Here is a 27,977-nt window from a genome sequence, read left to right as displayed (position 1 = left end):
TATTCATACCAGTCTCCCAGCCTCCAGCCTCTGATCCAAGAGTCTAATTCCTATCAGGTTTTCAACCCTTAACCTAAACTTTTCTGAAGCCGGTTCCTTAAGTCTCCCAGCTTTTGGAGTGAAAATGTGAAGTCCTTTCCTAGAACTGAAGAGGCCCGTTGGAATGGCAGGGAGGGCAGCCCCGAGGCGACTTTCCCCAGCTCCAATCCCCAAGCCTTCCTGCCCCAGGTTCTCCACTCACTCTCTAGGGCCACGCCTCCAAGCGGGCACCACTCAATGGCAGGGTGACAGGATGGAGCGAGGGCTGATGCCCCAGGATGGGGCAGATGTGAGGCGTTCGAAGGAGACCCTCAGCTCTGCGCTTCCAAGGCTGGAGAAGCCGCGTTCCCGCCTGAATCCGCAAGATGGAAGTTGCTCCCTCTAGCTTTTCCACTAGCGAAGGCTAGGCTGCAGGTTTTGTAAGTGACCCCTCCCTTCGCGCCCAGGTCCATTTCTAGCATTTACTCTTTTCCAGAGTTTTGTTCATTTAAAAACGCATCTTAAAATGCACTAACACCTACACCTTCGATCTAGCCCAGATCCGGTTTTGGGTAGCGCGTAAACTTTACGAGGCACTGGGTGTACCACGCCCCGGCACTTCGGGTGCGCGCGCAGAGCTGAATGTGTACGCGGGAGCCGAGGGATGCTGGGCAGTTCTAACGCAGCTGAGGACGTGTCAGATGGCAGCGTGAAACTGGGGTGCCCGGGGTGCGTGGGTGTGCCTGCGCGTGTCCACAGCCCACCGTCTCGCCCCCTCTTGTCGGAACGTGTCAGCAGTCTCACCTCTCCTTCAGCCCTATCCCAGCCAGACGCTTCCTTTTTGGTGCTTCTGAGCGTTTACTGTAAATGCCATGACTAACGCACGCTGGTGAGCCCGGCCCGTTGACAGATGGATCAATCGCCCCCTTCCCGGAAGGGGGAGGGGACCCCACCCAGAGCCTAGGAAGCGGGGAGCTGCCTGCTGCCTTGGGAGAGCCCCCCGGAGCCCAGCTCGCAGTCTAGCGCCGGCCGCCGAGCCTGGCGCGGGGACCTGGCCCGGGTCGGTCCCGGGGCGCTCCCGCCGGGGTGGGGTGCGAGTCCCCTTCCCCGATCCCTCCAGCGCAGCTCGGGGAGGTTCGCTGGCCTCCGATGAGGGGGTCAGGCCGTCACGGCTCGGCAGACTTCTTCCCGCACCGGAGGAGGGAGACAAGTGGGGAAGGGCAGTCTCGAAGGGCTGCGACGCTGGGGCGTATAGGAGGCGAGCGCGCCGCGGACGTGCGGGGAAAGTTCTCGAGCTCCGCCCGGAGAGCACACGTGTATGCGTACGCGGGGCTCGACCGGGGCAGGCAGGCTGCGCGGGGACGCTGGGGGCTGGCTCTGGAGGGGATCCTTCTTCTCCCTAGCACCTTCGGGAAGACGCTCTGCCTCGGCTCGCTGGCCGAAGGACGCATCCGCCCGCGGATAGTGCAGCCCCCTGCCCAGACCCCAGCCACCAAGCAGGGTGTTTCTTCTAGCGCCCTTCCCCCCACGGCCCCGGGATGGCTCGGGTGCCCGGCACTCCACGCCCTTGGGCCTCCGCTGAGCCTCCCCAGGCCTCAGTGAGCCGGTGGCCGGGGCGCGGGGGCGGGGGCAGTGGGGGAATTGGCGCGCGGCGGGGGAGGAGGAGGGTGCGGAGGCTTTGGTGGGTTTGGGTTGGAGCCCGAGCCTTTGCCGGGGGAGCCGGTCAGTTTCCGGCAAGGCTGCAGGTCAATCCGGGGAAGGGCGGGCGGCAGACCAGAGGGAGACAGCGGCGGAGCTCTCCTCTCGGCCCACGTTCCCCGGCGCCACCGCCGCCGCCTTGTCGCCGCCGCCGCCGCTGCAGAGTGTCGCTGCTCCGCTGCGCGCCCGCGCCTCGCGCCGCCAGCGCCTGGGAGCCCGAGCGCCGAGCCCCGGGCGGAGGAGAGGGGCTTGGGTGCGACAGCCCCGGCGAAGGAGCCGAGAAGGGGGAAGAGGGCGGGCGGAGGGAGGAGCAGGGAGAGGGAGAAGGGGGAGGGAGAGGAGAGCGAGGGAGAGCCGGAGAGAGCGGGAGCAAAGAGCGAGAGCTGGGGAGAGGGGGAGGAGAGAGAAAGACACACGCACGCAGAGACACACGCAGAGACACACGGTCACTGGAATTATATTAGAAAAAAGTGACACGAGCAAGGGTTAGCGGGAGAAGATTTTTTTAAATCTTTCCGTCGTCTTGTGAGAAAGAAGCGACTCCGGTCTCTGGTCCTCGAAGCTCCCGCTGGTTTGTTCCTAGGCGCTTACACCCGTCGGTGGATTTCTTTCTTATTTGCGCTTTATTCTGACCCCTACCCTCGCCGCTTCCTTCCAGCCCTTCGCTCTCAGATCGCTTCTCCCCCACCTCCCCAGTCCCCTCCCGGGAAGCGCAGGGGAATCGGACCCGTGGGGACTCGCGCCTTCCCGGATGAGCTGAGGGGAGGGCAGACTTGAGGACCGGCTGTCGGCTTGGAAAGCAGACATACATCCGAATACGTGTATATTTGATTTTAGTGGGCAAGGGGGGCGTCGAGAGGCCGCCCACCGCCCTCCGTTTCACTACCCCCTCCAGCCAGAGGCGAGAATCGCAGGGCTCAGGATCTTCATCGGGTGGACTAGCTGGGATCTCCGCATTGGATTTGGGGCTGATTATCACTGCTTGATTATTATTATTGTTGTTGTTATTTTTTAATCCAAGGGAGAAAGACTAAAAACAAAACAAAACAAAACAAACTGTGGGATTTATTTAACATGATCTTGGCAAACGCCTTCTGCCTCTTCTTCTTTTTAGGTGAGTATCTGCGGGTGGCGAGGGCAGCGTGTCCGCCGGAGCCTCGGGGGCTACGCGGGCAGTGCGTTAGAGCGCTGGCGAGCAGCTGGGAACGCGGGGGGCGAGCGGGGCGCTGGCGGGGGACGGACCGGCGGGGAGAGCGCGCGGCGGGGCGAGCCGGGCCCGGGCGTAGGGGAACCGAGCAGGGCCGGCGGCGAGGATGCGGGCGGAGGGACGGGAGCCGCGGCTGGCTGGTTACGCGGGGGATTGGCAAGGAGACTTATAACACCCAGACCATCCCCGCGCACACGCACGCAGACACACACTCGCTCACTCACACGCAGTGATAGCGCTCATTTCCCTCAAAATAATGGGTTCAAATTGCGGCAACTTAAGGAAAAAAAATAAAATCCAACTCTTGATCTGGAAGAGAGAAGGGAGGTGAGAGGCTCAGTATCGTGGAAAGGAAAATCATGCCAGTCCCACCTTTCCCGGCGGTTCCCTGAGTCGATCGTGGTGGAGGACATGGGTTTCTCCAGGAGCTCCCGGTTGGACATCTGTGGGGGCAGCCCTGGCAGCCATCCCCCACCTGCCAATCAACCTCTGGAAAATGCACCCAGCTTCCCACTCTCCGAACCCCTTCCTAGCGGCTCCACTCCCTGGAACACTTTTCAAGTTTCTCCCCACCGTTTGCCCTCCCTCCCGCCCAGACCCGAGCCAGGTGGGTGGGCGGGAGTGGAGTGTTTCTAGCCGCTGTTCAGTGCGTTCCCTTTGCCACCTCTGGGGCAGGGGACCCCGTAGCTGGTGGGAAGAGATGGGAGGGAGGCCAAAGTTTGCTTCCTTGGGTGAAGAAGGAGAGGGGTGAGGGGAGAATCCTGGACTGAACAAAGACCACTGATCATTCTGTAAGCCCACTCCCCTAAGGGCAGCGAGCAGGGGCTGCCTGGTGCCCCTGAACCCCAGCAGTGTCTTTTGCACCCCGAATTACCAACTCCTCATCCCCTTTTTATGCTACACAAAATCTCAGCTGCTTGGGAAACAGGGGTATAGAGGGAGCATTCTTGGGGGTGGAGGTGAAGAAAAGTGGGTGTTTGCAAGGCTGTGTGCTAACCAGGAGTCCCAGGCAAGGCTGCTGCCCCAGTAGGTGCTCCAGAGAGGGAGCAGGCTAACGGTGTGTGTGTGTGTGTGTGGGCGCGCGCTCTGAAGGAGCACACATCTGCTTCATTGTGGGTACTGTTCCTGCCACCCTGGGCTGCTGTGTAGCCAGCGGTGAGCCAGGTTGCCCAGATGGGTCACGAGGGCACCCTTTCCCTCCTGGAGGAGGGGAGAGGGGAAGGCCTGGGGAGGTAGGTGCAGATCCCGGAAACACTTGCTGGGGGGTGTCTAAGAAGTATCCTGACTAGGACGGGGGCTTCCAGTCCCATCGATGTTGGTTGGGGCCTGGGCCCTTTGCCAGTTCCCTCCTCTTCCCCCTCCCACAGGCATGAGTTCCCCAGGGGGCCAGGCTGAGCTCTAGGTTGTGGCCTTCACTGTCCAGCCTCCCGAGCCAGAGGTGGCTTTTCTCCGGGCAGCTTTCTCGGGGTGGGAGGGGCTGAGGGAGGAGGCTGGGTCGGTGCTCCTGGCCTACTGTGCTCCTGCGGCCTTTCCCGGCAATCCTCTCTCTCTGAAGGGGCTATTACGAAACCTGACCTTTTCTCCTACTGCTGGTTAAAAAACGCAGCTTTTTGGGGCCAAGAATGAGCAGGGCCAAGAAGAAAAGAAAATTGTATTTCAGGAAAAGCAGTCAGATTGCTTGCTCCTGAGCTGCGCACACCCTGGGCCGGCAGGTCTTCCAGATGTGGGCGCCTTCTGAGGTCTCCGTCCCCAGGTGGAGGAGAGCAGGGCCGGCCCGTCAGTCACCTCCAGGCCCAGCCCCCCAGGCTGCAGGCAGGCTTGTTCCAGCTGAGGAGCCTGAGGAGAGACTGTTCTCCTGTACATGTGTAGGGGGCCCGTTCAGAGATGTCCTCCCAGGTGTCTGTGACCCTAGTGTGTGGGGAGTTGAGAGCAGGAAAAGAGCACGGTGCTGTCGGCATCCTCTTTGGTCACAGCCTTTCAGTTCCCTTCCCATGAGAAGCCGCTTTCCGAAGCTGGGGTGTGGGGTTAACTGAGTGACCACAGGGCATTGAAAGGCTCTGGGTTAGGCCAGTCGAGAACAAGGGATACGTTGGTGCTAAGGACATTTCAGCACCAGGGCCCTTTCCTGGCAAGGAACCCATAGTTGGGAGTTCGTTGGAAATTCCACTTGGGGGAGAGGCTTTTCTGGAGCTTGAGAGGTGGTGGGCATTTTCAGTGCGGGGGGGTGGGTAGAGTGAAGTATGTTCCCAGGAGCAGGGGCCTTTGGTGTGCCCCTCCAAGGTTCTAGTGAGGTCTGCGTCTGGAGAGGCCTTTCTGGCCCAGCCTGCCTGACCTCCAGTGTTGACAAGCTCAGGGAGAAAATGAGCTGGGGGTGGGGATCGGGGCTGGTCAGAGGGCCCACCTCTCACTGGCATTCTAGCTCTTGTGGGGCATTTGATGCACGAGGGTGGCTGTAGTTCCGTGTGGCCTCTCAGTCCTTCTGTGTCTTTAAAAGCTCTTCTACATGTCTTTGCTTTCCTTGAGGGCTCTGAGTTTTCTCCTGATCTAGAATTTGGAAACATCACCAGGATACCTTCCAACCTTTACTCTCCTAGAATTCTTGGCCAAAGGCACCGAGTTGCCATGACTTCTTTCTCTGGCTGGGCTTGATTGGTTCTGGGGGTCATGACTCCGACTAGAAGAGTCAGGGAGTTTGGTCGGAAGATGCACTGGCCCTCCTACAGAGCATTTCCCTGCCTGGGAGCTGGCAGGATGAGGGAAGCCCAGGTTTCTATAAGGATCACCCCTTGGGGCTCTAGACCTCACCTGTAGGGCAGGGAGGAAGGCTCCTTATTGCCCCAGTTCCCTAGGCTAAGGTCCTGACCTTTAAGCCTGGGTAGGATGCCCCTTTCTCATTTTACCTCTGACAGTGCAGCCTCAGGTGACACCAACGGGGGAGGGAAGATGCCTGCTGGGATGCTGGGGTGAGCGGAGTCAGTGGAAGGCCCAGGGCTGGGCCGGTCTTGAGGCTCCAGCAGGCTGGCTACCTGGCTGGCTAGGTGGGGCAGCAGGTACCAGTGAGGCTGGGTCAACACAGCTGCTCCTGGGTGGCCCAGATACAGCTGGGTCCTGCTCAGAGACCCAGGAATTTGCTGAAGCCGGGCAGTAAAGCTGCTTCCTGGGCTCGGGCGGAGGACACTTCTCCACCCACACCTGGGCAGATGCCCCACTGTCCATGACAACATTCCATGCTGGTTTCTTCAATGGTCTTGTCCCAGCCTGGCCACAGCCTTCAGCTCCTCCTGTCCTGAGGCAGAGGTGTGGTCAGGAGGAGAAGGGAATTCTTTTGCTCTGGACCCTGAGGGCTTCTCCAACCCAAGCCCACCCCTTGCTCTCCTAGTGGGGGGGCCCTCCAGGAGCCCATTCCTTGATTCCTTTCCCCTTGGCACTCAGTCGGGAGTAACAGGCTCGCGGTGCAGCACTCTGCCTCTAGGTGTCGCTGTCTCCCTGTGGTAGCTGCCCCCTGAGCCGGGCCTCCTTGGGGAAAAGAATGAGAAGTGGCGGTTCTGGGTAGAGATGGAGGGGATTCTGTGGGATTCGGGACAGCGGGTGGGGGTGAGGGACTTCTCCCTAGGATCTTTTTATGTTTTGGGGCAGGATGGAGTGGAGGAACCTGCCCCCAGATCACTCCTTGGGTCTTGGAAAAGCCAGTGTTGGCTTTGGGCCATGGTATGGTTTTCTGTGGGGCAGGATCTGAGTGAGGGGCTTGGAGAGGACCCGGAGACCGGGAGGAGATCTGTGTCCAGAGGAAGCCGTTCTGGGAGCTTGCTTTTGAAAGGACCAAGCGGCCCTTTCTTTCGCTGCCCTTCCCGTCCGAATCTCCTTACTTGACCTCTTCCCTTCCGAGGACCGTGGGTTTGGACACTCGAGGCCGTGGATGAGGAGGGTGGACTGATTCCTGCTTGTTCATCGTTGGGGAGGCGAGGGGCTGTGTGCGAGGCCAGGGTCAGCTTGCAGTTGACTTGTTATTTGGCTTCTGGAAAGAAGAAAAAAAAGGGGAGACAGAGGGGAGAGGGTTTCAGGGGAGGGTGGGGAGGAGAGGCAAGAAAGAGAAAAAGAAATAGGGGAGAGAAAGGGAGAGAGACAGCCCGATGGAGAGAGGGAGAGAGGGAGGTGTGTGTGGGTGGGAGGTGTGGTGGGATGGAGTTGCTGGGTCTGCAGCATTTTCTTTGGCGGGGCCTGGGGTGGAACTTGTCCGCAGGGTACGTTTTCTGTCTCTGGCTGCACTGTGGGACAGGAAGGTGTGGAGGGCTGAGCCCCGCTGGAGGAGCGTCTCCTTCTGGGCTCAGACCATGGGGTCATGCTTGTCTCCTCCTGTCTCCTCGGGAAGTCTGGGGACTCAGAATGGGTAGACTGGGGGGTTAGAGGGGCCTTTTCGGCCTGCGTGTGACCTTGAGTTGTCATCTCCCTTCTTTGGGCCTCAGTTTCCCCAGGGTAGAATGCAGGGGCTGACTCCGGCCTCTAAGAGGCTGTGGTGGATGGACCTCTGGCTGGACCCGAGGTTGCTGGGAGGAGGTCTGGGTGCTCTGAAAGTGAGATGCCCCCTCGGCCCACCCCAGGAGGCCCTGCAGCCGCCAGCTCTCTGCTGAGGCTGTGGCATCCTTCTCTGGCTTCCTGGCATCTTAGACTGTCTGTGGTCTTGCTGGGGCCTCTGGCTTTTCTGTGCTCCTGGGCCCAGGGTCACGGAGTGGAACCAGAAGAGAGTCTGGTAGGACCAGGGCAGAGGGCAGCTTTTCTCCTTTGGGTCTGAGGAGAGCTGGTGGACTCTTGGGACCCTTTAGCAACCCTTCCTCCGACCTGCTGTCTGTTGGGGAAGGCAGCCTTGAGCCGGCCTTGCTGTGCCGAGTAGAATGGGTGTGACTTTCCCAGAAGGGCCCAAGCCCCCAGGCCTGCCTCTGGGGTCGGAGACTGCGGCCCTCATTCGTGCTTGTCTTCCCTCCCCACCACCCAGACGAGACCCTCCGCTCTTTGGCCAGCCCTTCCTCCCCGCAGGGCCCCGAGCTTCAAGGCTGGCGCCCCCCAGTGGACTGTGTCCGGGCCAATGAGCTGTGCGCGGCCGAATCCAACTGCAGCTCCCGCTACCGCACGCTGCGCCAGTGCCTGGCCGGCCGGGACCGCAACACCATGCTGGCCAACAAGGAGTGCCAGGCGGCCCTGGAGGTGCTGCAGGAGAGCCCGCTGTACGACTGCCGCTGCAAGCGGGGCATGAAGAAGGAGCTGCAGTGCTTGCAGATCTACTGGAGCATCCACCTGGGGCTGACCGAGGGTAAGTCCGCCCGCCTCGATGGGAGGCACGCTGGGGATGGGGTGATGGGAGGGCCTCCTGGGGCCCAGGTTCAGCGAGAGGGCCTGGTAACGGGGCAGAGTGGCCACAGCTCTCTCTCTCTCTCCACCTTCCAGGGAACCTAGAACCCAGAGCAGGTAGCTGCCCAGCCTAGGAGGGCAGCTGTTGTTGGAGAGACAGACGAAGGAGGAGGTGGGGAGGAGAGACGGTGGGGTGGTGGGAGGGGAAGTGAACCGGGGCTGGTTGGACGGCCGTGTGCAGTGGTGACGAGAGAAGGTGAGGCAAGGGTACCCAGGTGGATGGACAAGTGGGGACAGAGGAGCAAGAAGGGGTAGGTGGCGTGAAGGTGGAGCTGTGAGGTCTGCACGAGAGCAAACCAGCCCTTGCCGCTCTCTGCTGCCCCCCTCCTGCCTTCCTGCTCCCAGGAGGCCTGCCCTTCAGGTGGCTTCCTGACCCCGGGCCTGGCCTAGGCACCTTCAACAGAGCTCTGAGCGGCGTGAAGGCAGCAGGTCCCACAGCCCTGGGCAAGCCTGCCTCCAAGGCCCAAGGCAGAACCTGTAAGCCTTTCCCCGGACAGCCACCTTCCCCATTTCCTCCCCCTCCAGACTGGGGTGTGGAGGATTTGCTGGCCACTGGGGTCAGGCATTCACTTAGTAATTCAGCAACTGTTTATTGAGAGTTTACCAGCTGCTAGGCATTGTGGCAACAGTTGAGAACAGCTGAGGCGGCCTCTGCCTTCGTGGAGCTCTTAGTAGGGGGGAAGCAGAGAAGTTATTTGGTGATGTGAGTGGAAAGCACTGGGTGCTGTGGCATCACTGAGCAGGGGCATCAGACCCCTTCTTACAAAATCTAAAGCGCCTTCCTGGAAGAGGCAGCCTCCAAGCTGAGATTCAAGAATGAGCTGCAGTTACCTGGTGAAGGTGTATGGGGAGAGTATGGGAGGCGGAGGGAGAGCTTGGGCAAAGGCCTGCGGGTAACTCAGGTTAGTGGAACTCGCTTACAGACCTTCAGGTAACTCAGTGTGGTAGAGGCAGGTGGAAGTGGGGATGGGGGAGGAGAGATGGGAGGGGTACGGATCTGGTGGGCAGCACCCCTGGAAGGTTTTACACGATGGATATGTGCTTCAGGACAAAGTTCATGTGGTTCCAATGAAGAGAGTAGATTGGAGAGACTGTTCGGAGGCCACTGCTGTGATACAGGCCAGGAATGATGGCGGCTGAATGAGGACAGTGGCAGGAAAGAAGGATCTAAGAGCTGTCCGGGAGGTAGAATCAACAGGTCTTGGTGAAGGGTCAGAGGAGTCAGGAGGGCCCCCAGTTTTCGGTCTTGGGCAGCTGGGTGGGTGATGTGGCTGATCACAGTGAAGGTCTTGAGTGGGGGGAGGGCTGGGAGATGTGAATTTGTTCTGGGGTGTGTGCCTCTCATCGGCCCCGCCCTACAGACAGCTGGGCACGCAGGGCTGGGGGTCACGTGAGGAAGAGCGACTGGACGTAGGGATTTAGAAGTCGCCAGCAGACTGCAGGTGGTAACTGGGGCCGAGGGAGTGGGTGCAGTCACATTGGGAGGAGGTCAGGGACAGAGCCCCCAGGACCACTGCCATTTAAAGATGGGCTGCAAGGATGACTAAGGAGGCTCTGGGGGTGAGGTAAGAGGGACAGTAGGATACCTCGGGAGGGGCTCACTCTCAGAGGAAGGAGGGTCACCAGCCTCTAAGACTTTAGGCCCAGCAGGAGAGGGGTTTTCGGAAAAGGTCCCTGATGCCCTTGGGGTGAGTGCCTTAGGGGGCTGCTGGGAGCAGAAGCCTGCTTAGGGGGTGCCTGGGAGCCGGGGAGAGGGGAGTGATGACTGTGGCCAACTTCTTGAATTTTGGTGTGAAGATGGGAGAAGAACAAAGGATGACTTTTTTTTTAAAGATGCGAGAGAGTCGAGCAGTTTAAATTCTAAGGTAGGATCGTAGTGATGGAGAGGCTGAGGTGAAGAAGAGAGAGGGGTGCTCTGTGGATCTGTGCCCTTGGGGGCGGGGAGGCGTCAGCCTAGGATCTGAGGGGCAGCACCGCCTCCAGCTGTTGGAGGGGGAGGAGGAAACTGGGCCCAGGGGTGGGGCCTGGATATCGAGAGGTTCCTGAGCAGTGGCCCCGAGGGTTCAAATGTGCCCTGAAAATAGGAATAAGCGGGCATGGAATTATTAATAGTATTACCACCATTAGTAACAAAGTAATTCCTCATGAATTGGGTGGTCACTTCTTCCGTTGCTAGCAATGCTGGAGTCCTAGAACTAGAAGTTAGCAAAGAGAGGGAGCCGGCCACGGAGACGGGCAGTCTGTTCTCCATGAGACAAGGAGCCGTGTCCCCTCCCGGCACACCAGCTGACTCCGTGCCCAGAACATTAAAGACCCCGATTCAGCCAGCTGGGTTGTTTAGGTTTTTGCTTTCTTTCCGACAGCCTTCAGTTTCAACCCGAGGGGGATTGGGCAGAAGGTGGGTGGGCTTGCTGTGGGTGCAGGATGGACAGGAAAGGGATGGAAGAGCTGCCGGCTAGAGAGTTGGGCGGGCCGCCTGAGAACCTTCCCATCGGACTGGCTCCGTGGGCATCACCGCATCAGGGCTCCTGGGACCTTGCTCGGAGCCGGGACGATGAGGCAGTTTGATGATAACAAGAAGCATAATGTGTATTTTATGCTGCCTCCTGCTGTGTCTTCAAGGCCCTTTCAACCCAGGAGGGCCTGACTGTAAACTCTCCCCGTTCCAAGGCTTGAGATGGCTTGTTGGTTCCTTTACTCAACAAACATCTGTTAAGCACCTGCTGTGTGCTTCAGAGGGTGAAAGCACTGCGGAAGCCGTGGTCCCTGTGCTGGCGTGTACTGGCTGGGGGACCCTTCCCCTGGTCCCACTCTAGAAAGGCAAACCCCTGCTCTTCTCCTTCCTCAGAGCCCTGGCCCCCACCCCTTGCAGATTGCACAGACCCCCCCGCTGGGTCTTGGGGCTAGAGGTGGTTTCCATCCAGGGCTGACCGGAGGAACCCAGAGGCTTTTTAACAGCAGGTGGTGTTCCTCTGAGGGACAGGATCATCCTGAGAGGGGGCTATTCCTGGTGTGGGGTGACTGGTCTCCTGGGGAGGCCACAGGCACACCCTCCCTATTCCTTAAGACTCTTAATAACTTGGCTTGGGCCGGGGTGGGGGGATCACGGAGAGGAGAGACCCATGTGGGTTTGCACTTAGATTCTGGCTTCTCCTGCTGCGATTCCCCGGAGACTCAGCTCCACCTACTGCCTCTACCTGAGGCTGAGCTCGCTGTGCAGACTGAGGCTCTCAGCGTGTGGGCAGAGCTGGCGGTGGCAGGATTGTGGCCTCTGCCAAGCTCCTAGACAGTCCCAACCGCAAAGGGCCTCGGGATCATTCTGGCGGGGAAGCTGAGATGCAGGGAGGCGAGTCGGGGGCTTCCCAGGGCACACAGCAAGCAGCTGGTGGGACCAGGCCCCTGACTCCTTATCCGGACCCCTTTCCGCTGCCCTGGGGGAGAGCTGTGGACTTGGGCCCGTCTTCCCCTCTGCCATCACCACCCCCGTAACCACCAGTATTTACACGGTGGGGCTGTCACTGTTGGCTGCACAGGGGACCAGGCTTCTTGCCTTCTCCAAAGGTGATGCTGAAGTTCAGGGTCATCCTGGTCCTGCAAACGTGAAGCGCCGAGGCTTCTCCTACTTGTCATCTCCCAGGTCGTGGCCCTGGAATCTGACATCCTGGATTTGGCTTCAGTCTGGCTGCCAGGCAGGTCTCAGGTTTCCTGCTGGTGAATTCCGCTGCAGGAGCAGGAGATGGAAGTTGAGTTAAATAGGACGGCCCCCTCCCACGCGGTCACGGAAGAGGCTCTCTTCCCCCAGAGATCCATCCCCTGTCCCCTCCTAGTTAATCGTACTAGCCATACCCAGGCACGTGCTATGCCAGATGCTATAGGGACAGACAGACCCTGCTCTGGGGGAGCAGTCCAGCCCACAGAAGGTTGCTCTGTGAAAAGTTAAGCAACAGTAGTACTTGTTTAAGAGCAATTTGGTTTCCATAACACTTTTTATTTTTGGAGACAGTATTCATAATGGTTAAGAACTTGGACTCTGGAGCCAACTTCCTGGGTTTGAAACTAGGCTCTGCCACTTACCAGCTGTGTGACCTCGAGCAAGTACCTCAGTGTCTCTGTGCCCCGGTTCCTTATCAGTAAAATAGGGAGCATAATAGTGCCTACCCCCTAGAGAAATTAAGAGGATTAAATGAGTTAGTACATCTGAAGCGCTTCTGATAGGGCTGGCACGAAGGCAGCACGATACAACATCATCGTTATTACAAAATGCTTCCTAAACGCTTGTGCTGTTTGGCCGCAGCCGAGAGCATGGCTGGTAACCCCACCACAGGGAGTTTCTCCAGTGCCGGTGGGTAGAGTGGAGGATGCTGAGATCATGCAGGCCTGCCAGGACGCTGCGTGCCCCGGGGGTAGGTGGGATCGGAGACAGGCCTGAAGGAAAGGGTAACCTTTGGATTAGGTCCGTTGGCCGGTACCAGTGGGCACACCCTGTGCGTAAGGTGCCCTGTGTGCTGGGTGTGGCAGGGCCCAAGGTGCTCCTGTGAGGTACAGTGAAGGGCGGGGCTGCTTCTCCAGGGGGCGTGCTCTTCCTCCACGTCCTCTGGGGGGTCTGTACCCTTCTCTGGGGGGTCTGCCTGGTATAGCAGACAGATGCCTGGTCCGTGGACCAGCGGAGGGCTGGTTAAGCCTTGAGGGCTAGCCCGTGGGTGACTTTGGGGGCCTGGCTGAACGAGCCCCTTGCAAGCAGATTCCAAGGCTCCTCTTCTGGGGGCCGGCTCCTTCCTGCAGGTGGCCCCCAGGGGTGCTGCCCCACGTGCTGCTCTTTAGGCGGGGGTACTTGCCCGTGGCGCTGGGTCCCGGGTGGACGGGCAATCAGTGTGTGAGGCTGTGGTCATCATCTGTCTCCCCCGCCCGCTCAGCACACACACACACAGCCTGAGTGATTATCCATTGATTTCTCCTCGCCGTCATGTCTCAAGAGGATACTTCCTTTGCTGCCGAGGCATTGGCAGGGGGGGCTGGAGTCCCGCTGAGGTGGTGGTGGGTCTCCAGGGCAGCCTCGTGTCATTTATCTCCTGTCACTCGCTTGCTTGTCTGTTCCCCGAGCCTCTGGTGCACCCCGCAGCCTGGAGGAGAGGGCTGAGAAGCAGCAGGTGGAGGGGAAGACGGGTCGGGAGTCAGTCAAGACAGGAGCCGCAGTCAGGCCTCCACCCAGTGGACCTTCAGCCAGTCAGATTCTCCTGGTGGCATGGTGGGAAGCAAAGGGGAAATCCTGTCCCCTTGAGTCTGGGCAGAGCCAGCCTGGTGTGATGGGAGAGAATGCTGGTGTGAGGCTGGAGACCAGCTCAAGCTCCGCCATGAGTAGCTGTGTGATCTCAGGCAGGTTGCTTCGCCTCTCTGGGCCACCTCAGAGCCCTCCCCTGTGAAATGAGGAAGTTGTACTCAATGACTGTGGAGGGTCCTTTGGCTTCAGATCCTGGGATTTGTACCTGGCCTTCCACAGGGTTCCAGGTCCCCTGTGCCTTCTTTCCAGAAGCATTCGGAAGTCCTTAGAAGAGGCCGGGACATGCAGAGAGGTCACGAGGGAGATGTATTAGGCAGTTCTGACCTGCGCTGGTTGGAGAGAAGTACCTTGCTCGTGTGAAACGTGAAGCATTTCATTCCTAACCCGCCCTGTGCAGCACCTGGGACAGGATGTGAGCCTGGGCCTGACACGGTTCTCTCTTCCAGGTGAGGAGTTTTATGAAGCCTCACCCTACGAGCCAGCGACCGCCCGCCTCTCGGACATCTTCAGGCTTGCCTCCATCTTCTCAGGTGAGTGGGCTCATCCCGGGCCTCGCCAGACCTGCTCCGGTCCCCGTGGGTGGTGGATCGGGCCTCGGGACTTGGCTCAGGTGTCGGCTTGCCAGCAGGTCCCCGAACGCCTCTGAGCCTGGGGTCTTCATCTGTAAAGAGGGAACCGTACCACCCACCCACGAGGTTGTGTGTGGCATAAAGCATTTAGGGAATTGCCTAGAGTGAGCTTGCCGTGCAGCAGATCTTGAATCTGAAACGTGGTATTGCTCTCCCATTTCGTCACCTGTCCTGCCTGGCTGGGTCCTTTCCAGCTGTTCTACTCTGGGCAAGTTACTCGACCTCTCTATGCCTCAGTTTCCTCTCTGGTGCAGAGGGGAGAGTACCTACCTCGTTGGATGGTCATGAGGTCAGAGTGAACCAATGGCTGTCCAGGGCTCTGCATGCTGCCGAGTGCGTGGGAGCCATTAGCCGTGGTTGTCGGCGTTCCTATCATCATCGTCCATTCTGCTCTGAAATTCCCCTCACCCCTGGGGGCTCTGCTGAGGAGAGCCTCTGCTCTCTGGCCACTCCTGCCTTGGCCTGCCTGGGGAGTGAGAAGACCCATTTGAGCTCTAGCTTTGCTTGCCGTGGTCTGTGTATAGGAGCCTAGTGAGTTTTTTGGTTCTTTCTTCTTGGCCTTGTTCCCTCTGGCCTTTGGGTGACCCAGGTGACCCAGGGCAGCCTGCCCCTGCTCGGACACTAGGGAGGACCTTCCGGTTTGGGGAACTCTTGGGGCTGGGATGAGCTTCCTGGAGTCACCAGTGCTGCTTAAAGGGGGCCAGGGTGGGCTTGCTCGCGGGCCCCAGTCCTCAGGCTTCCAGGCACTTTGTGGCAATATGTAAAACCTTCCGAAGTTTCTTTTGCTCTAAGCCAGGGTTTTTCAACAGCAACATTATCGACATTGACCTGGGTAATTCTCTCCGTGGCAGGAGCCGTCCTGTGCACAATGAGGTGTTTAGCAGCATCCCTGGCCTCTACCTACTGGACACTAGTAGCAGTCCCCCAAGATGTGACAGCCCAGTGTGTCTCCAGACACTGCCAAATGTCCCCTGGGGGCACAGCTACTCTAGACTGTGAAACGAAAGATTCTGCAGTGAGACCCTAAGCCCTTTCAAATGAAGAACTCTCTAGGACAATGTTTCTCAAACTTTTTCTTTGTCTTCATTGTTGCCCATCTAAGGAGAAAAGTTAATTCTCTCTAACTAGAGAAATACTGTCTTAGTCTGCTTGGGCTGCCATAACAAAATACCGTAGACTGGATGGCTTAAATGACAGAAGTCTATTATCTCACGGTTCTGGAGTCCAAGATCAAGGTCTGGCAGGTTTGGTTTCTGGTGAGGGCTCTCTTCCTGGTTTGCAGACATCAGCCTTCTCACTGTGTCCTCACAGGGTAGGGGTGGGAATGGGTGGGAGTAGGTGGGAAGGAAGTGGGGGATTGGAGTGGGGAGATAGAGAGAAGAGAGAGAAGAGAGAGGGACGTGGAGAGAGAGAGAGAGAGAGAGAGAGAGAGAGAGAAAGGTCTCTTCCTCTTCTTATAAGGACACTAGTCCTACTGGATTATGGCTCCACCCTTATGACCTCATTTAACCTTAATTACCAGCAGGTCCTATCTAAAAGCCCTATCTTCAAATACAGTCACATTGGGGATTTAGGGCTTCAGCATATGAGTTTGGGGAGGGGACACAATTTAGTCCATAGTAAATGCCAAGTATTAAAGTTTTGTCAGGTAGGGTTGAGGTTTGGAGGGCCACAAACCATTGTTATATCTACCTTTTTTTTGCCTACCCAGGAGCCCGTTTTTGCTCCCTTGGGGGTGATACCCTCCTCTCCCATTGAGAAAGCATGCTCTAAGGGGTTGAGATAGGACGATACACATGTACTGGTGGGAGAAATCCTGGGCCCCATGAGAAGGGAGGCACTGGCCAAAGGGTGACCATCTGGAGGTACCCTTGGGCCCTGGTGGTGGGCAGGGTTAGTGGTGGATGGTATGGTGACTTCGAAGATGGTCTGTGCATTGAGTGGCCTGCCCTGGGCTCTCGTCATCGTACCCCGCAGTGGGGTGATGGCCGAGGTTCCTATCCTGCCTCTGCCTGTGGCGCTGTGATGACGCAGTGACAAGCCTTGCCCACCCCACAGGGCTGAACTGGGTGATGGACTGACTGAGGCCCCTCCTAGCACAGACATTCTGATTCTCACATTTCCTGGTTAGTTTTGGGCTACTCCTTTTGAGACAGTGCTAGGGGGCTCCAGCAGATTGAGGAGATGGTTTGCGCGTGGACGCTGTGATGGGGAAATCCCAGCGGCCCGACATACCCATTTCCCACCCTACTGTGGGCTCAGGTGCTACTGCCTGGGCGGGAGCCACTGGGTTTACCTCCAGTGAAGAAATGGCTTTGGCTTTTGCCCCCTGAAGGTTGAAGGTCAGAGGTCAGCACCTGAGCTCAGGCCCCTGCTGCTTCCTGGACTGACACTAAGTATCTTCCCGGCAGAAAATCTTTCCGTAATGGACTTGACACTCTGTGGGACAAGGATGTTGACAAGACAAATGAGGAGATTGCTGGTCTGCAGCCCACTGAATCAGCATCCTTTACCTGCTGCTCAGATGGAACTGGGCCCCACACGACTGTAGAACCCTGGGCTCTGGGGACCACTCCCCACAGTGAGGGCAAGGCTCCCCCTCATTGCCCCTGCTGACCCCGCTCCACCCAGAGCAGCCCTCGAGTTGCTGCACAGGCGGCTCTATCTGGGGAAACTCTGGTACATAGCTGGGTGGGGAGGCCCTGGCCCAGCCACCAAGAAACCAAGTGGGCCATGGTGGGGAGCACGCAGCTGAAAGAAGGCTGGATGGGGAGCCGGGACCCTGATTCCAGCTTATTCTCTGCCACAGATGAGCTGATGGTCTTGGGCAGTTCACTTCCCTGCTCCGGACCTTACATTTCTTTTCTGAAGAAGGAGGAGGTGAGCTTAGAGCAGCCTTTTCCCCATCGAGGCGCACAGACAACGGCAGTGTTGTTTGGTATCTAGGAAGAGCAGAGGAGCTTGGAGCTCTGGTGGTCACAGGCCCTTGCCTGGCTGCCCTGCGGGCTGAGGGGTCAATATCTGGGCACATGTATCACCCACCCACCTGTGGCTCGCTGCCTGGGAAAGCCTGGTCTGGGGACCCCAGATCCTGCACTGATGCTCCAGGATGATAGCAATCTGCCCTGCAGGATTGTATGGAGTCCCTCCCCACTTCTACAAACTTACATGTGGCTGTATGATGTCCGCCCCCACCCCCCGCCGCCATCTCTGTGTGGAGAGGCTGCGGTGTGGGCCATGGAGGCTCCTCTAGGTCGCACTTCCCCCAGTCGGGGCCCAGGGACTTGGAGAAGGGTGCTCTTGTATCTTTGGGGCCGCGTTGCTACCATCTGAGAATTCGGGACCTCCTGGAACGTGTTTTCTTCTTTCCCGCTGGCCTGCTCTCTCTGTTGGGCTTCTTCGAAAGCCCAGCTGGGATTCTGTTGGCAAAGAAAGCTGCTGGGACTCCCACAACACTCTCTGATGCTGAGGCCCTGGGGGAAGGGCAAGTCCTCCCCTCTTGTCTGCTCAGTTCAGAGACAGGTGCTGGGATCAGTGACTGGGTCTGGGATTCCTAGTGTCCAGTTAATCCCAAGTCCAAGGCCGGGAGGGGAGCAGTCTGGCTCTGCCCTGAACAGTGGGGACAGGGCTGTTGGAGGGATCCAGATGTCCTGCCCTAGCCTTGTAGACGGGAAGGGAGATTTCACGGAGAAGAAATGAAGTTTGTAATGAGGTTTGTCCTGTTTCTAGCAATTTAAACTGCCCTTGGAAACAGGAAACGGAGTGTTTCTGGAGGCCTTGTTGGCCCTTTTTGAGCTATAGTGCTGACATTTGTAAAATGAGAAGGGGATGGCTACTGCTCTGGTCGATACAGAGGAGTCCATGAGGATGGATGCGGGCAAAGTGACAGCCATCCTCTCTGCCGAGGATGCTCCTCTAGAGGGGTCCCTTGGGTGGAGCCCCTCCCTCCCCAAGCGCCTGTGACCCCGTGAATACTGAATCCCAGCTGGTCCCATCTGGGAGGCAGGAGAGGATGGAACGAAGTGGAGAGAGGAGAGAAAGGCTTCTTAGGGAAAGAAGAGATGGTTCAGGCAGAGAGAGGTTGTGAGGGGTGATGCGGACAGTGAGGGAAGGGAACTGCTCCATCCACTTGGGGTGAAACCATCAGAGTGAGGATGAAAGGCCTGGGAGGGCCAGAGAGTGGTTTCCCTCACCGCTGGGCTGTGCCTCAGGGACCGGGAGAAGCGGCAGGCAGGTGGTGTGGGCCGGGCTGTCAGCGAGCGCTGCCTCTGCATTTCTGGTGAGGCTGGGGGCCTCCGGGGCCTTGGGCATCCGATGCAGACATTGGAGATACATGGGTATGGAGCATATTTATGCAAACACATCTTGTCTTTTCTATAGCTGGAGGGGAACTTGGAGATCATCTAAGCTCACCCCTTACCTGACAAAAAGGGAAACTGAGGCCCCAAGGGAAGGGATGGACTAGACCAGAATTCAGTCCTGCTTCTATCCCTGCCCAGTGCGTACCTCAGGCAGGGGCCTCACCTCTAAGCCCGGGTTTCTTCTTACACAACACGGGACCGATAGCAAAACCTACCTGCTCTGGTTTTGTAAGGACTAAATGAGAACTTGCAGGTAGGTGCCTGGTCTGGTGCCTGGCACGTTGCACTAAAACACGTAGCTTCTTAGAACTGACTGTGGAGTGATTTCTCCAAAGGCCATTGGCCGGCTGGGGTAGGGCCGGCCTGGAGCCTGCATCTGGGAGATGGTTGCATGGCTTTTGGCGACGTGAGGCTGCCTTCCACCCATGCTAGTGCTGGGTGGGGGCTGCAGTGGGAGGTGACGGGGCGATTTGCAGGGGACAGTAGGTCCCTGGGGCTACTGCTGAGCCTCTGTGGCCTTAGCTGCATTGTGACTGGGTGGGGACACAGGGAGGCTGGCGAGAGGCCTGGGCTCGGGCCTTTTGTGGGTTGGAGGAAGAAGCGATGGGTGGCGACAGCCTCAGCTGGCCGCAAGCCTCTGGGGTGGGCCATCTTGCTTGGATGGAGCCAGGAGAGGCCCGGGGATGTTCTAGTTGGAGGCTCCAGTGGTCCCCTTTTTGGGGGATCAGGAGAGGAGGGAACCCTACCCCTGCCAAGAAGCCTTGCAGATGGCCCCTGAGGGACACCACCCTCCCACTCTGTGCCCTTGCACTTGGCTCTTATTACAGCGCTCACCCTCTGATTGTGGGCGTTGGTCTCTGTGTCACTGCACCCACGCCTCTCTCTGTGTTCCCCTGGGTGTCTAGTGCTGTGCTGTGCTCCTGACCCCATCCATGGAGGATCCTGGACTAGAGGGCGGTTGTGGACTTGGAGGCCTGCTGGTCCTAGTTTGAATCCTGGTCCTGCCCTACCAGCTGGTTGACCACAGGGTGGGTCACTTGACTCTGAACCTCATTTTTCTCATCTGTAAAATGGAGCCCTGCAAGGATGGGTGATGACGTGTGCGCGGCTCCCCACAGGGCGCCGGAGCCCAGGAGCACCCTAGGTGGTGGCCACAGGTGACGCTGTCAGGGGCTGGGGGAGCTAGTGGTTTAGTGTGAGCCGTAAGCGCTGCACAAGGGAGGGTGGCTAAGAGGTCCAGGCAAGTCTGAGGCGTCCCGTGTGGGCCGCCTGTCAGGTGGCCCTGAGGTTTAGGGAAGGAAAGGAAAGCCCATGAGGGCTTCGTGGAAGAGGTAGGGCTGGGGCCGGATCTCCGTGTGGTGCAGACGCTACCTAAGATGCTGCTTTGAAAGGCACCAGACCGTGTCCTTACTGGCTTGTGGGGCAGGCGGACACCACTTAGACGCCCACTGGGTGGTTTGTCAGTGGTGGTAGAGTAACCCTGAGAGCCCAAGGGAGGCCGCAATAGGCGGTGCCTGGGGAAAATCAGCAGAGTCTCGGAAGAGGAGAGACTGGGATCTGGGAACGACATTCCCAGCAGCATCATAGCATCATGGCCAGGCTCAGCAGGAACCGCATACCTTCTGGGCCTGGTGGGCTCAGATGACAGTGACTAGAGACCTGGTGGCAGATGGGAGATCGGCGTCTCTGGGGTCTCCTCCCTTGGGACTCCTGTCCAGGAAGTCTCCGGGACAGAGCTCAGTGTGACAGCTTGGCTCTGGGGCTGGGTCTGTGGAGCGGGGCTGAGCTGCCCTTGGGTCGGGGAGGAGCTTATCCCCCGGCTCAAGAGTCAGTCCCCTGTGAAGGTTGCCTGAGTAGCCATGTAGGGGCCGGGAGAGGGTCGGGCTTGGTTTAACTCCGCTGGATGCCCGGGGAGCTCCCCCCTCCCTTCCCTGGCTCCGCTGAGGGGCTGCCGAGCCTTTGTGCCCCCAGCCCCTCCTTCCCTGGGGTCGCTGAGCAGAAGATGGCGAGCAAGGTCCAGCAGGTCGGCTGGTGCCTCTCAGAGACCCCACTCTGAGGCGGCCCCTGTGAGGAGGCGGTGGGGCTTTGGGGACAGAGGGCAGGGGAGGAGAGGAGGAAGCAGGCAGCCTGTCTCCCTGCCACCTGCATGGTGGCTCGGGCGATAAACTGCTTATCCTCAGGTTGTCTCCTTGAGCTGAATGCAGAAGCATGTTATTTAAATTTCAAAATCACATTCTTCTTCTAACAGCTGTCAGAGACTCTGAGTGTCAATGAAAATTGGGCCTTAGATGCAGCTCTGTCACCTCTTACATCCCCCCCTTTCAGGGAGGAAATGTCTGATGGCCCAGGAGAGGGTGTGGGGCGGGAGGAGGGACTATGGGAACAGGGAGAAGTGGGGAGGGAGGGCCAGGTGACCCGTGACCCTGGCCGCGCTGGTCAGCAGTTGGGACCCAAAGGAGGATGCCAGTTACTCCATCAGGGGCGCCAAGCGCTTCCCCTCTTCCCTTTCATTTCCTCTTCTCTGTGCCCCCCTCCTCAGGCTCCCCCAGCCAGGAGAAGGATTTGCTCGCAGAAGGCGTGAGCAGGGTGTCGGTGGCTTCATGTTTAGTTGTCTTCATGTCCAAGGAAGAAATTGCGATTAAAAAAAACAACAACAACCAGGAGAGAACAAAATTTAACCCCAAAGAGAGGCTTTTTAATGGTAGAAGTTCAGGTGCCACGGTTGGGGTGAGGTCTTGGAGGGGGGGAAAGGTATTTCTGGTTCCCTTCAAATAGCATCTTCCCTCTTGCGTGGGAAGAGATATGGGAACATATGTATACGTATAACTGATTCACTTTGTTATAAAGCAGAAACTAATACACCATTGTAAAGCAATTATACTCCAATAAAGATGTAAAAAAAAAAAAAAAGAAAAACAAAGAGAAAAAAAATAGCATCTTCTAAGGGCACCTACTTGCTTCCCCTTGGGCGGATAGACAGGCTCTGCCAGCATCGGGGGTCTATGTGTGTGTGTGGGCAGTTCTGGGCTGGGTCTGCCAGCTCTTTCATGGCTCCTGAGGTGGCTCTGCAGGGCTCTGGTCCGCCCGCCCCACCCCGGCCCCACCCAACCCCGGCCCTGCCCCAGGCATGCTCCTCGGGCTTACCCTGAGCCATGCTCACCTTATTTATCTGGGTGGAATGTAGGATTTGAGTAACTGTTCTGGGAATGCTCCTCCCAACCGATCTGTCAACGTGTTCTTTTTTTTTTTTTAACATCTTTATTGGAGTATAATTGCTTTACAATGGTGTGTTAGTTTCTGCTGTATAACAAAGTGAATCAGCTATATGTATACATATATCCCCATATCTCCTCCCTCTTGCGTATCCCTCCCACCCTCCCTATCCCACCCTTCTATGTGGTCACAAAGCACCTAGCTGATCTCTCTGTGCTATGCAGCTACTTCCCACTAGCTATCTATTTTACATTTGGTAGTGTATATATGTCAATGCCACTCTCTCACTTCATCCCAGCTAACCCTTCCCCCTCCCCGTGTCCTGAAGTCCATTCTCTACGTCTGCGTCTTTATTCCTGTCCTGCCCCTAGGTTCTTCAAAACCTTTTTTTTTTTTTAGATTCCATATATATGTGTTAGCATACGGTATTTATTTTTCTCTTTCTGTCAATGTGTTCTTTTAAGCCCATGAGTGTGTAGAGAAAGGAACAGATCCGAATGGGCTCAAGTGTGTATGTGTGTGTAGTGTGTAGGTGGGGAGCATAAGTATGTGTGGTACGCACATGGGTGGTATGTATGTGTGTGTGTGGTGTGTGTATGTGTGTGGTGTGTGTGTGTGGAGTGTTATATGTGTGTGTGGGGTGATGTGTGTGTGTGGTGTGTGTGGTGTGTGTGTGTCGGGTGATGTGTGTTTATGGGTTTTTGGCAGTGGCCTCCTTCTGCATGTGGAGAGGGAAGGAGGGGAAGGAGGCAGGGATGGAGAGGCCTGAGTGGGAAAGTGGGGTGTGTGTGGCCTTTCCCTTGGGGAACAAGCGCTGCCCCTGGCCTCTTTCGGACCTCTTCGGGAAGCCCTGGGAACAGTGGTCAGGGTGAATCCTGAGGAATGGAAGGCCATCCTTCTGATCAACAAAAGTTAGCAGACTGAACCTTATGTGTGTGTTTCTCGGCCTTCTGCAGCCTGGAGGTTATGTCATTGGACTCTGGATGCTTAGGTCCTCTCTCTGCAGAAACGGCGTGTGTGTGAGTCCATCCCTCGGATTCACGAGGCATCCCTTGCATGCCATCCCCTGATCTAGGTGCTGAGGATACCCCAGTGGACAAGACAGAGGAGTCTTTTTGCTCTAGTGGAGCTTACGTTCGATTAGCCTAAGACAGAAAAACCAAACAAGCCAACAACTACTCAAAAATAAAAAGTAAGATAGTGATGAATGCTAAGCAAGGATTAAAATAGCATGATGGGCAGAGGTGCCTGGTGGCTACTCTGGATTGGAAATGCCAAAGGATGACTCCCGGGAAGTATCCAGCCCTGGGAAGGCCTGGGAATGGCAGAGGGAACAGCTGGGGAAAGGTCCTTAGGTGGGGATGCGGGTGGTGGAGGGCAGGGCTTAGGGAAGGCCACAGGCTGGGACAGTGATGAGGTGGAGGTGATTTGGGAGGTGGCCACAGAGGAAGGCAGGGGCCAGATCCCTGAGATGCTGCAGGCGACTTAAGGAGTTTGGGTTTCTTTTTAAGAGTAATGAGAAACCTTTGAGGATTTTAGATACTAGAGTAGCACTGTGTGATTTATGTTTTGGAAAAGATTGCTCTTGTGCTGTGGGGGAGCGGATCAGGGGCCGGGAGAGTGGCTAAGAACTGTGACAGTGGACCATGTCCTATGACGGCAGGAGAGGAGAGGACGTGAGGAGCTGGGATCTGTTGTGGGGCTGGAGTTAAGGATGACTCTGCTAATTTAGGCTTGAACACAATGGTGCCACTGTTTACTAGGATGGAGAAGATGAGGGAAGGAGCAGGTTGGGGGTGGGAGCTGAGCTCCAGTGTTCTCTTTCAACCACGTGGGTGTTGAGATGCTAGTTAGATCTCCACCTGGAAATGCCAGGTAGGCAGTCGGATGTAAGTCTGGAGCCCTGGGAGAGGTCAGGGTTGATATATAGGTTGAGAATCGTTAGCATATAGATGGTATGTACAGCTGTGGAACCATGAGGTCACCTAGGGAGAGTATAGACAGAGAGGGAGGCTGGGGCTCTTCACGCAGAGAGGAAGCGCTAGCAAAGGGGGCTGAGACCAGGGCCAGTGAGGAAAGGGGAGCCAAGTGGCGGGGGTGGGTGGGTGGAGGGGAGCTCCGCAGGCAGGGAGACGAGTGTGGAAGGGGAGCCCCTGGACGGGATGCTTGGGAAGAGGAAGGGAGGACAGTGAGCTTGATGGGAGATCATTCTTGAGAGAGGGCAACGGGGAACAATGGGGTCCGTAGATGACAGTGCCAAGGAGGAGTAGGGGGTGGACTGGTGTCAGGAGTCCCACAGGAGGAGAAATGGCCCGGAAATGACCCTGCGGAGGAAGCAGGACTCCCACCACCTCTGGGCCCGGAGCTGCCCAATGGTCACTTCTTCCCAAATCAGTGTGCTAAATGACCAAATCTCTGATTTTACCGGATTTATGAATCTGCCAAAACTTGTTTCCTTTCATCATTTGTAAAACTTTTAGAAATTCACATTTGAATATGGTTTTCATGGCTTCTGAAGATTCTTGCAAATGGTCTTCACTGCTGTGTTTTAAGATATATGCAGTTTTCTGGAATTTAAGCATCAGGAGTTGATGTAGACTTCTTAGAGCAATAAAGTATATTTCATAATCAGTAAAAAAAATTTAGCTTACGATTGGTGCTTCCAGTCCTACCTTTATTCATGACAAAAAAAAAAAAAGGCTGACGAAGGATTAAGGTGAACCACATCAATATGAAATGCCTCAATTTTGGTTTTTAATTGTTATAAATTCAGAATTAAAGCTGATAAGCCATTGTGGGAATTGGTATGAGAATGGTAAAAATCTTAAATATTAAAAAAAAAAAATCACGCCAAGACTATATTTAAAAGGACAGAGAGCCTTCAAAAGTGGCTTACAAAGTCCCTTCAAACGTGAAATATTGAATGAAGTTTTAATTTTTAATTGCTAGAAACACAAAATCAAGACGCATATGCCTTTTGCGGAATTGGAGAAAATTCTGACAGTGCTTAAAATTTGTCAAAATATAAAATGATATTCAAAAGCAATTGTTTTTTTTTTTTTTTTTTTTTTTTTTTTTTTTTTTTTTTGCGGTATGCGGGCCTCTCACTGCTGTGGCCTCTCCTGTTGCGGAGCACAGGCTCCGGACACGCAGGCTCAGCGGCCATGGCTCACGGGCCCTGCCGCTCCGTGGCATGTGGGATCTTCCGGGACCGGGGCATGAACCCGTGTCCCCTGCATTGGCAGGCGGACTCTCAAACACCGCGCCACCAGGGAAGCCCAGCAATCGATTTTTTTTGAATTGATTTGCAGTGAATTTGCCATTCATCAAACTGACTTTTGGTGGGTTGGCCTGCTTCCAAAAATGCAGGGGCCCCGGAGAGCGCTGGGGTGGCCGCGTGCTATGTGAGGTGAAGGTGAGGGGAAAGTTCTGACAGAAAGTTGAGGACGTTAGGGAGCCTGGACTAAGACTGCTGGGGCCGGTTTGAAGAGGGCAGGCACCAGAGCAGTGAGGATAAGGGCTGGGCTCCCACTGGGTCCATGGGCCCTGAGTGACAGCAGAACCCTGGCAGGAGGGCATTTTGGGCTTGGCCGGTCATCTCTTGGGGAAGTTGAGCTTTCACCTTATGCTGGATGGCGTGGGGCTCCCGGCCACCAGTCACAGCTCCTGGTGGTGCGGGGGCCCAGAAGTGAGAAAGATCTTTGAGGTCCTGCTCTCTTAGGCTTCTTGGGTAAGCAGAGGGATCTCTGAAGCCCTTCTCTTGCTCACCGACAGGGAGACTGGGAACACTTTTGGCTCTTGGTATGTGATGCGCGTGGCTGGAGTGACAGGCACATGGGACAGGCCAGTTCTAGCAGGGCCGCGTGAAAACGGAGAGATGGAGGGGAGGGTTTTTCTAGCCAGGGAACACATTCTTTTAAAAAAATATTTTTGTACAAATTTTAAAGGTTACTTTCCATTTACAGTTATTATATAATATTGGCTATATTCCCCATGGTGTACAATACATTCTTGAGCCTATCTTTTTTTTTTTTTTTTTTTTTTTTTGGCGGTACATGGGCCTCTCACTGTTGTGGCCTCTCCCGTTGTGGAGCACAGGCTCGGGACGCGCAGGCTCAGCGGCCATGGCTCACGGGCCCAGCCGCTCCGCGGCATGTGGGATCTTCCCGAACCAGGGCACGAACCCGTGTCCCCTGCATCGGCAGGTGGACTCTCAACCACTGCGCCACCAGGGAAGCCCTTGAGCCTATCTTATACACAACAGTTTGTACCTCTCACTCCCCTATCCTTCTATTGCCCCTCTCCCTCCATAACCACTAGTTTGTTCTCTATATCTGTGAGTCTGCTTATTTGTTATATTCATAGTTGGCTGTATTTTTAAGATTCCACATATAAGTGATATTATACAGTGTTTGTCTTTCTCTGTCTGACTTATTTCACTTGGCTTAATGTCCTCCAAGTCCATCCATGTTACTGCAAATGGCAAAATTTCATTCTTTTTTATGGCTGAGTAGTATTCCATTGTATGTATGTATGCATACACACACACACACACACACACACCACGTCTTCTTTAGCCACTCGTATGTCGATGGACACTTAGGTTGCTTCCATAAATTATAAACAATGCTGCTATGAACATTGGTATATATATCTTTTTGAATTAGCGTTTTTACTTTTTTTTTGGATGTATACCCAGGAGTGGAATTGCTGGATCATATGGTAGTTCTATTTTTAATTTTTTGAGAAACCTCCATACTATTGTCCACAGTGGCTGCACCAATTTACATTCCCACCAACAGCAGGGACCACATTCTTAAACAAACATTTATTGCACGTGTGCTATAGGCTGGAAACCGCTTGTGGCATTTGTGTCCACATTATCCCGTGTAATCTTTAGTGCAGTCCTGTGTGTAGGCAGGGTGGGTGTCGTATCTTCATTTTGCAGATGAGTAAAATGAGGCTGAAAGAGGTTGTGTTACCTGTGCACACTTGCTCTGCTAGTCAGTGGCCCAGTCGGGTCCTCTAACTCCCCAGATGTGGCTGGGAGTCCCTGCTCTTAATCACCAGTGCAGCCCCAAGCAGGATGGGCAGGGATGCTCGTGAAGCCTGCAGGGTAAGCCTCAGGCCAAAGGGAAAGTTTCCGTTTGTTAACTTGTTTATAATCTCATGTTCACACCAGAATGTAAGCTCTAGAACCAGAGGAGTTTTGTCAGTTTTGTTCATTTCTCCAGCAGTGTTCCGCATGTAGTGGGTGCTCAGTAATTGACTGTTGTAAAAGTTAATGAATCTTGAGGGAGAGCTGGTCATGGGTGGCCCCACAGGGCAAGAAGCATGGAGGTAATGCTCAGGGTGGCTGCAACCCAGCAGGGAAGACGGGGCCCCCACGTGGAATCTCTTCTCCGTGCCCCTCCCTCTTCCTCCTCACCCTTCCCGCCTTCCATCCAGCCCTGTTTAGAGTTTGTTTAGTCTACATCTCATTGTTGAGTGCCTCTCTGCTCACCGTTGTGCCCCTAATTATCTGAACTCAGTTGACTGTCCTCCTTTTTGAAACTCTTGTCTTGGTTTCCATGACACCAGCATCTCCAGATTGTCCATCACCTCATGGTCCGCTCCTCCCCAACCTCCACTAAATGATGGCACCTGGAGCTCTGTCCTGACCCACTTCCTCTTCTTCATTTTCATCCTCAACCTCAGCTAATTCATGTAGTTATGTGGCTTTAAATAGCCTCCAATGTCAGTCATGCTCAGTTTTATCACTAGCTCAGACCTCTTTTCTGAACTCCAGACTCATTTATCCTCTTGCCTTTCAACATGTCCATGTGGACATCTCACAGGCATCTCAAACTTCAGTTGAAAACATTCTGTTCTGTCCCTCCTTCTTCTCTCTAAGTTTTTCCTGTTTCACCAAATGATTCCACCATCCGCTGGGTGCTCAGGCCAAAAACCTAGGCGTTTTCCGTGATTTCTCTCCTTCTTCCCATCCTGTTGGCTTTATCTCTAAATTATATGCAGAATACGCTCGTTTTTTGACATCTTTGCAGTCACCATTCTCCCCAAGCCTGCTACGGCAACAGCCTGTAACTGGTCTCCTTTTTAGCCCCCTCCCCTTCATGGGAACTCGGTCTTCCATCTGTCAGCCAAAGTACATGAGGTCGGGTGACTCCCAT

General features: G+C 55.9%; 1 protein-coding gene across 6 annotated transcripts in view; it reads left to right on the top strand.

Annotated features, from left to right (window-relative positions):
• Window positions 1–1,007: 1,007 nt before the first annotated feature.
• GFRA2 (GDNF family receptor alpha 2) overlaps window positions 1,008–27,977 on the top strand; it is a 96,168-nt gene continuing 69,198 nt past the window's right edge. The window contains exons 1-4 of one of the 6 annotated variants that reach the window (XM_032635654.1): window positions 1,738–1,969; window positions 2,738–2,830; window positions 7,914–8,228; window positions 14,051–14,134. In XM_032635654.1, the coding sequence (XP_032491545.1) occupies window positions 2,791–2,830; window positions 7,914–8,228; window positions 14,051–14,134 (439 nt within the window). In that variant the 5' untranslated portion in view covers window positions 1,738–1,969; window positions 2,738–2,790. Of the gene's footprint in view, window positions 1,335–1,737; window positions 1,970–2,077; window positions 2,831–7,913; window positions 8,229–14,050; window positions 14,135–27,977 lie in introns of those variants that run through there. The other 5 variants (XM_032635653.1, XM_032635651.1, XM_032635652.1 and 2 more) reach the window with 5 other exon arrangements.

The sequence above is a fragment of the Phocoena sinus genome, chromosome 6, assembly GCF_008692025.1.
Source record: "Phocoena sinus isolate mPhoSin1 chromosome 6, mPhoSin1.pri, whole genome shotgun sequence".
NCBI classification, from domain to species: Eukaryota; Metazoa; Chordata; class Mammalia; order Artiodactyla; family Phocoenidae; genus Phocoena; species Phocoena sinus.
This window is presented reverse-complemented; position numbering and strand designations above follow the sequence as displayed.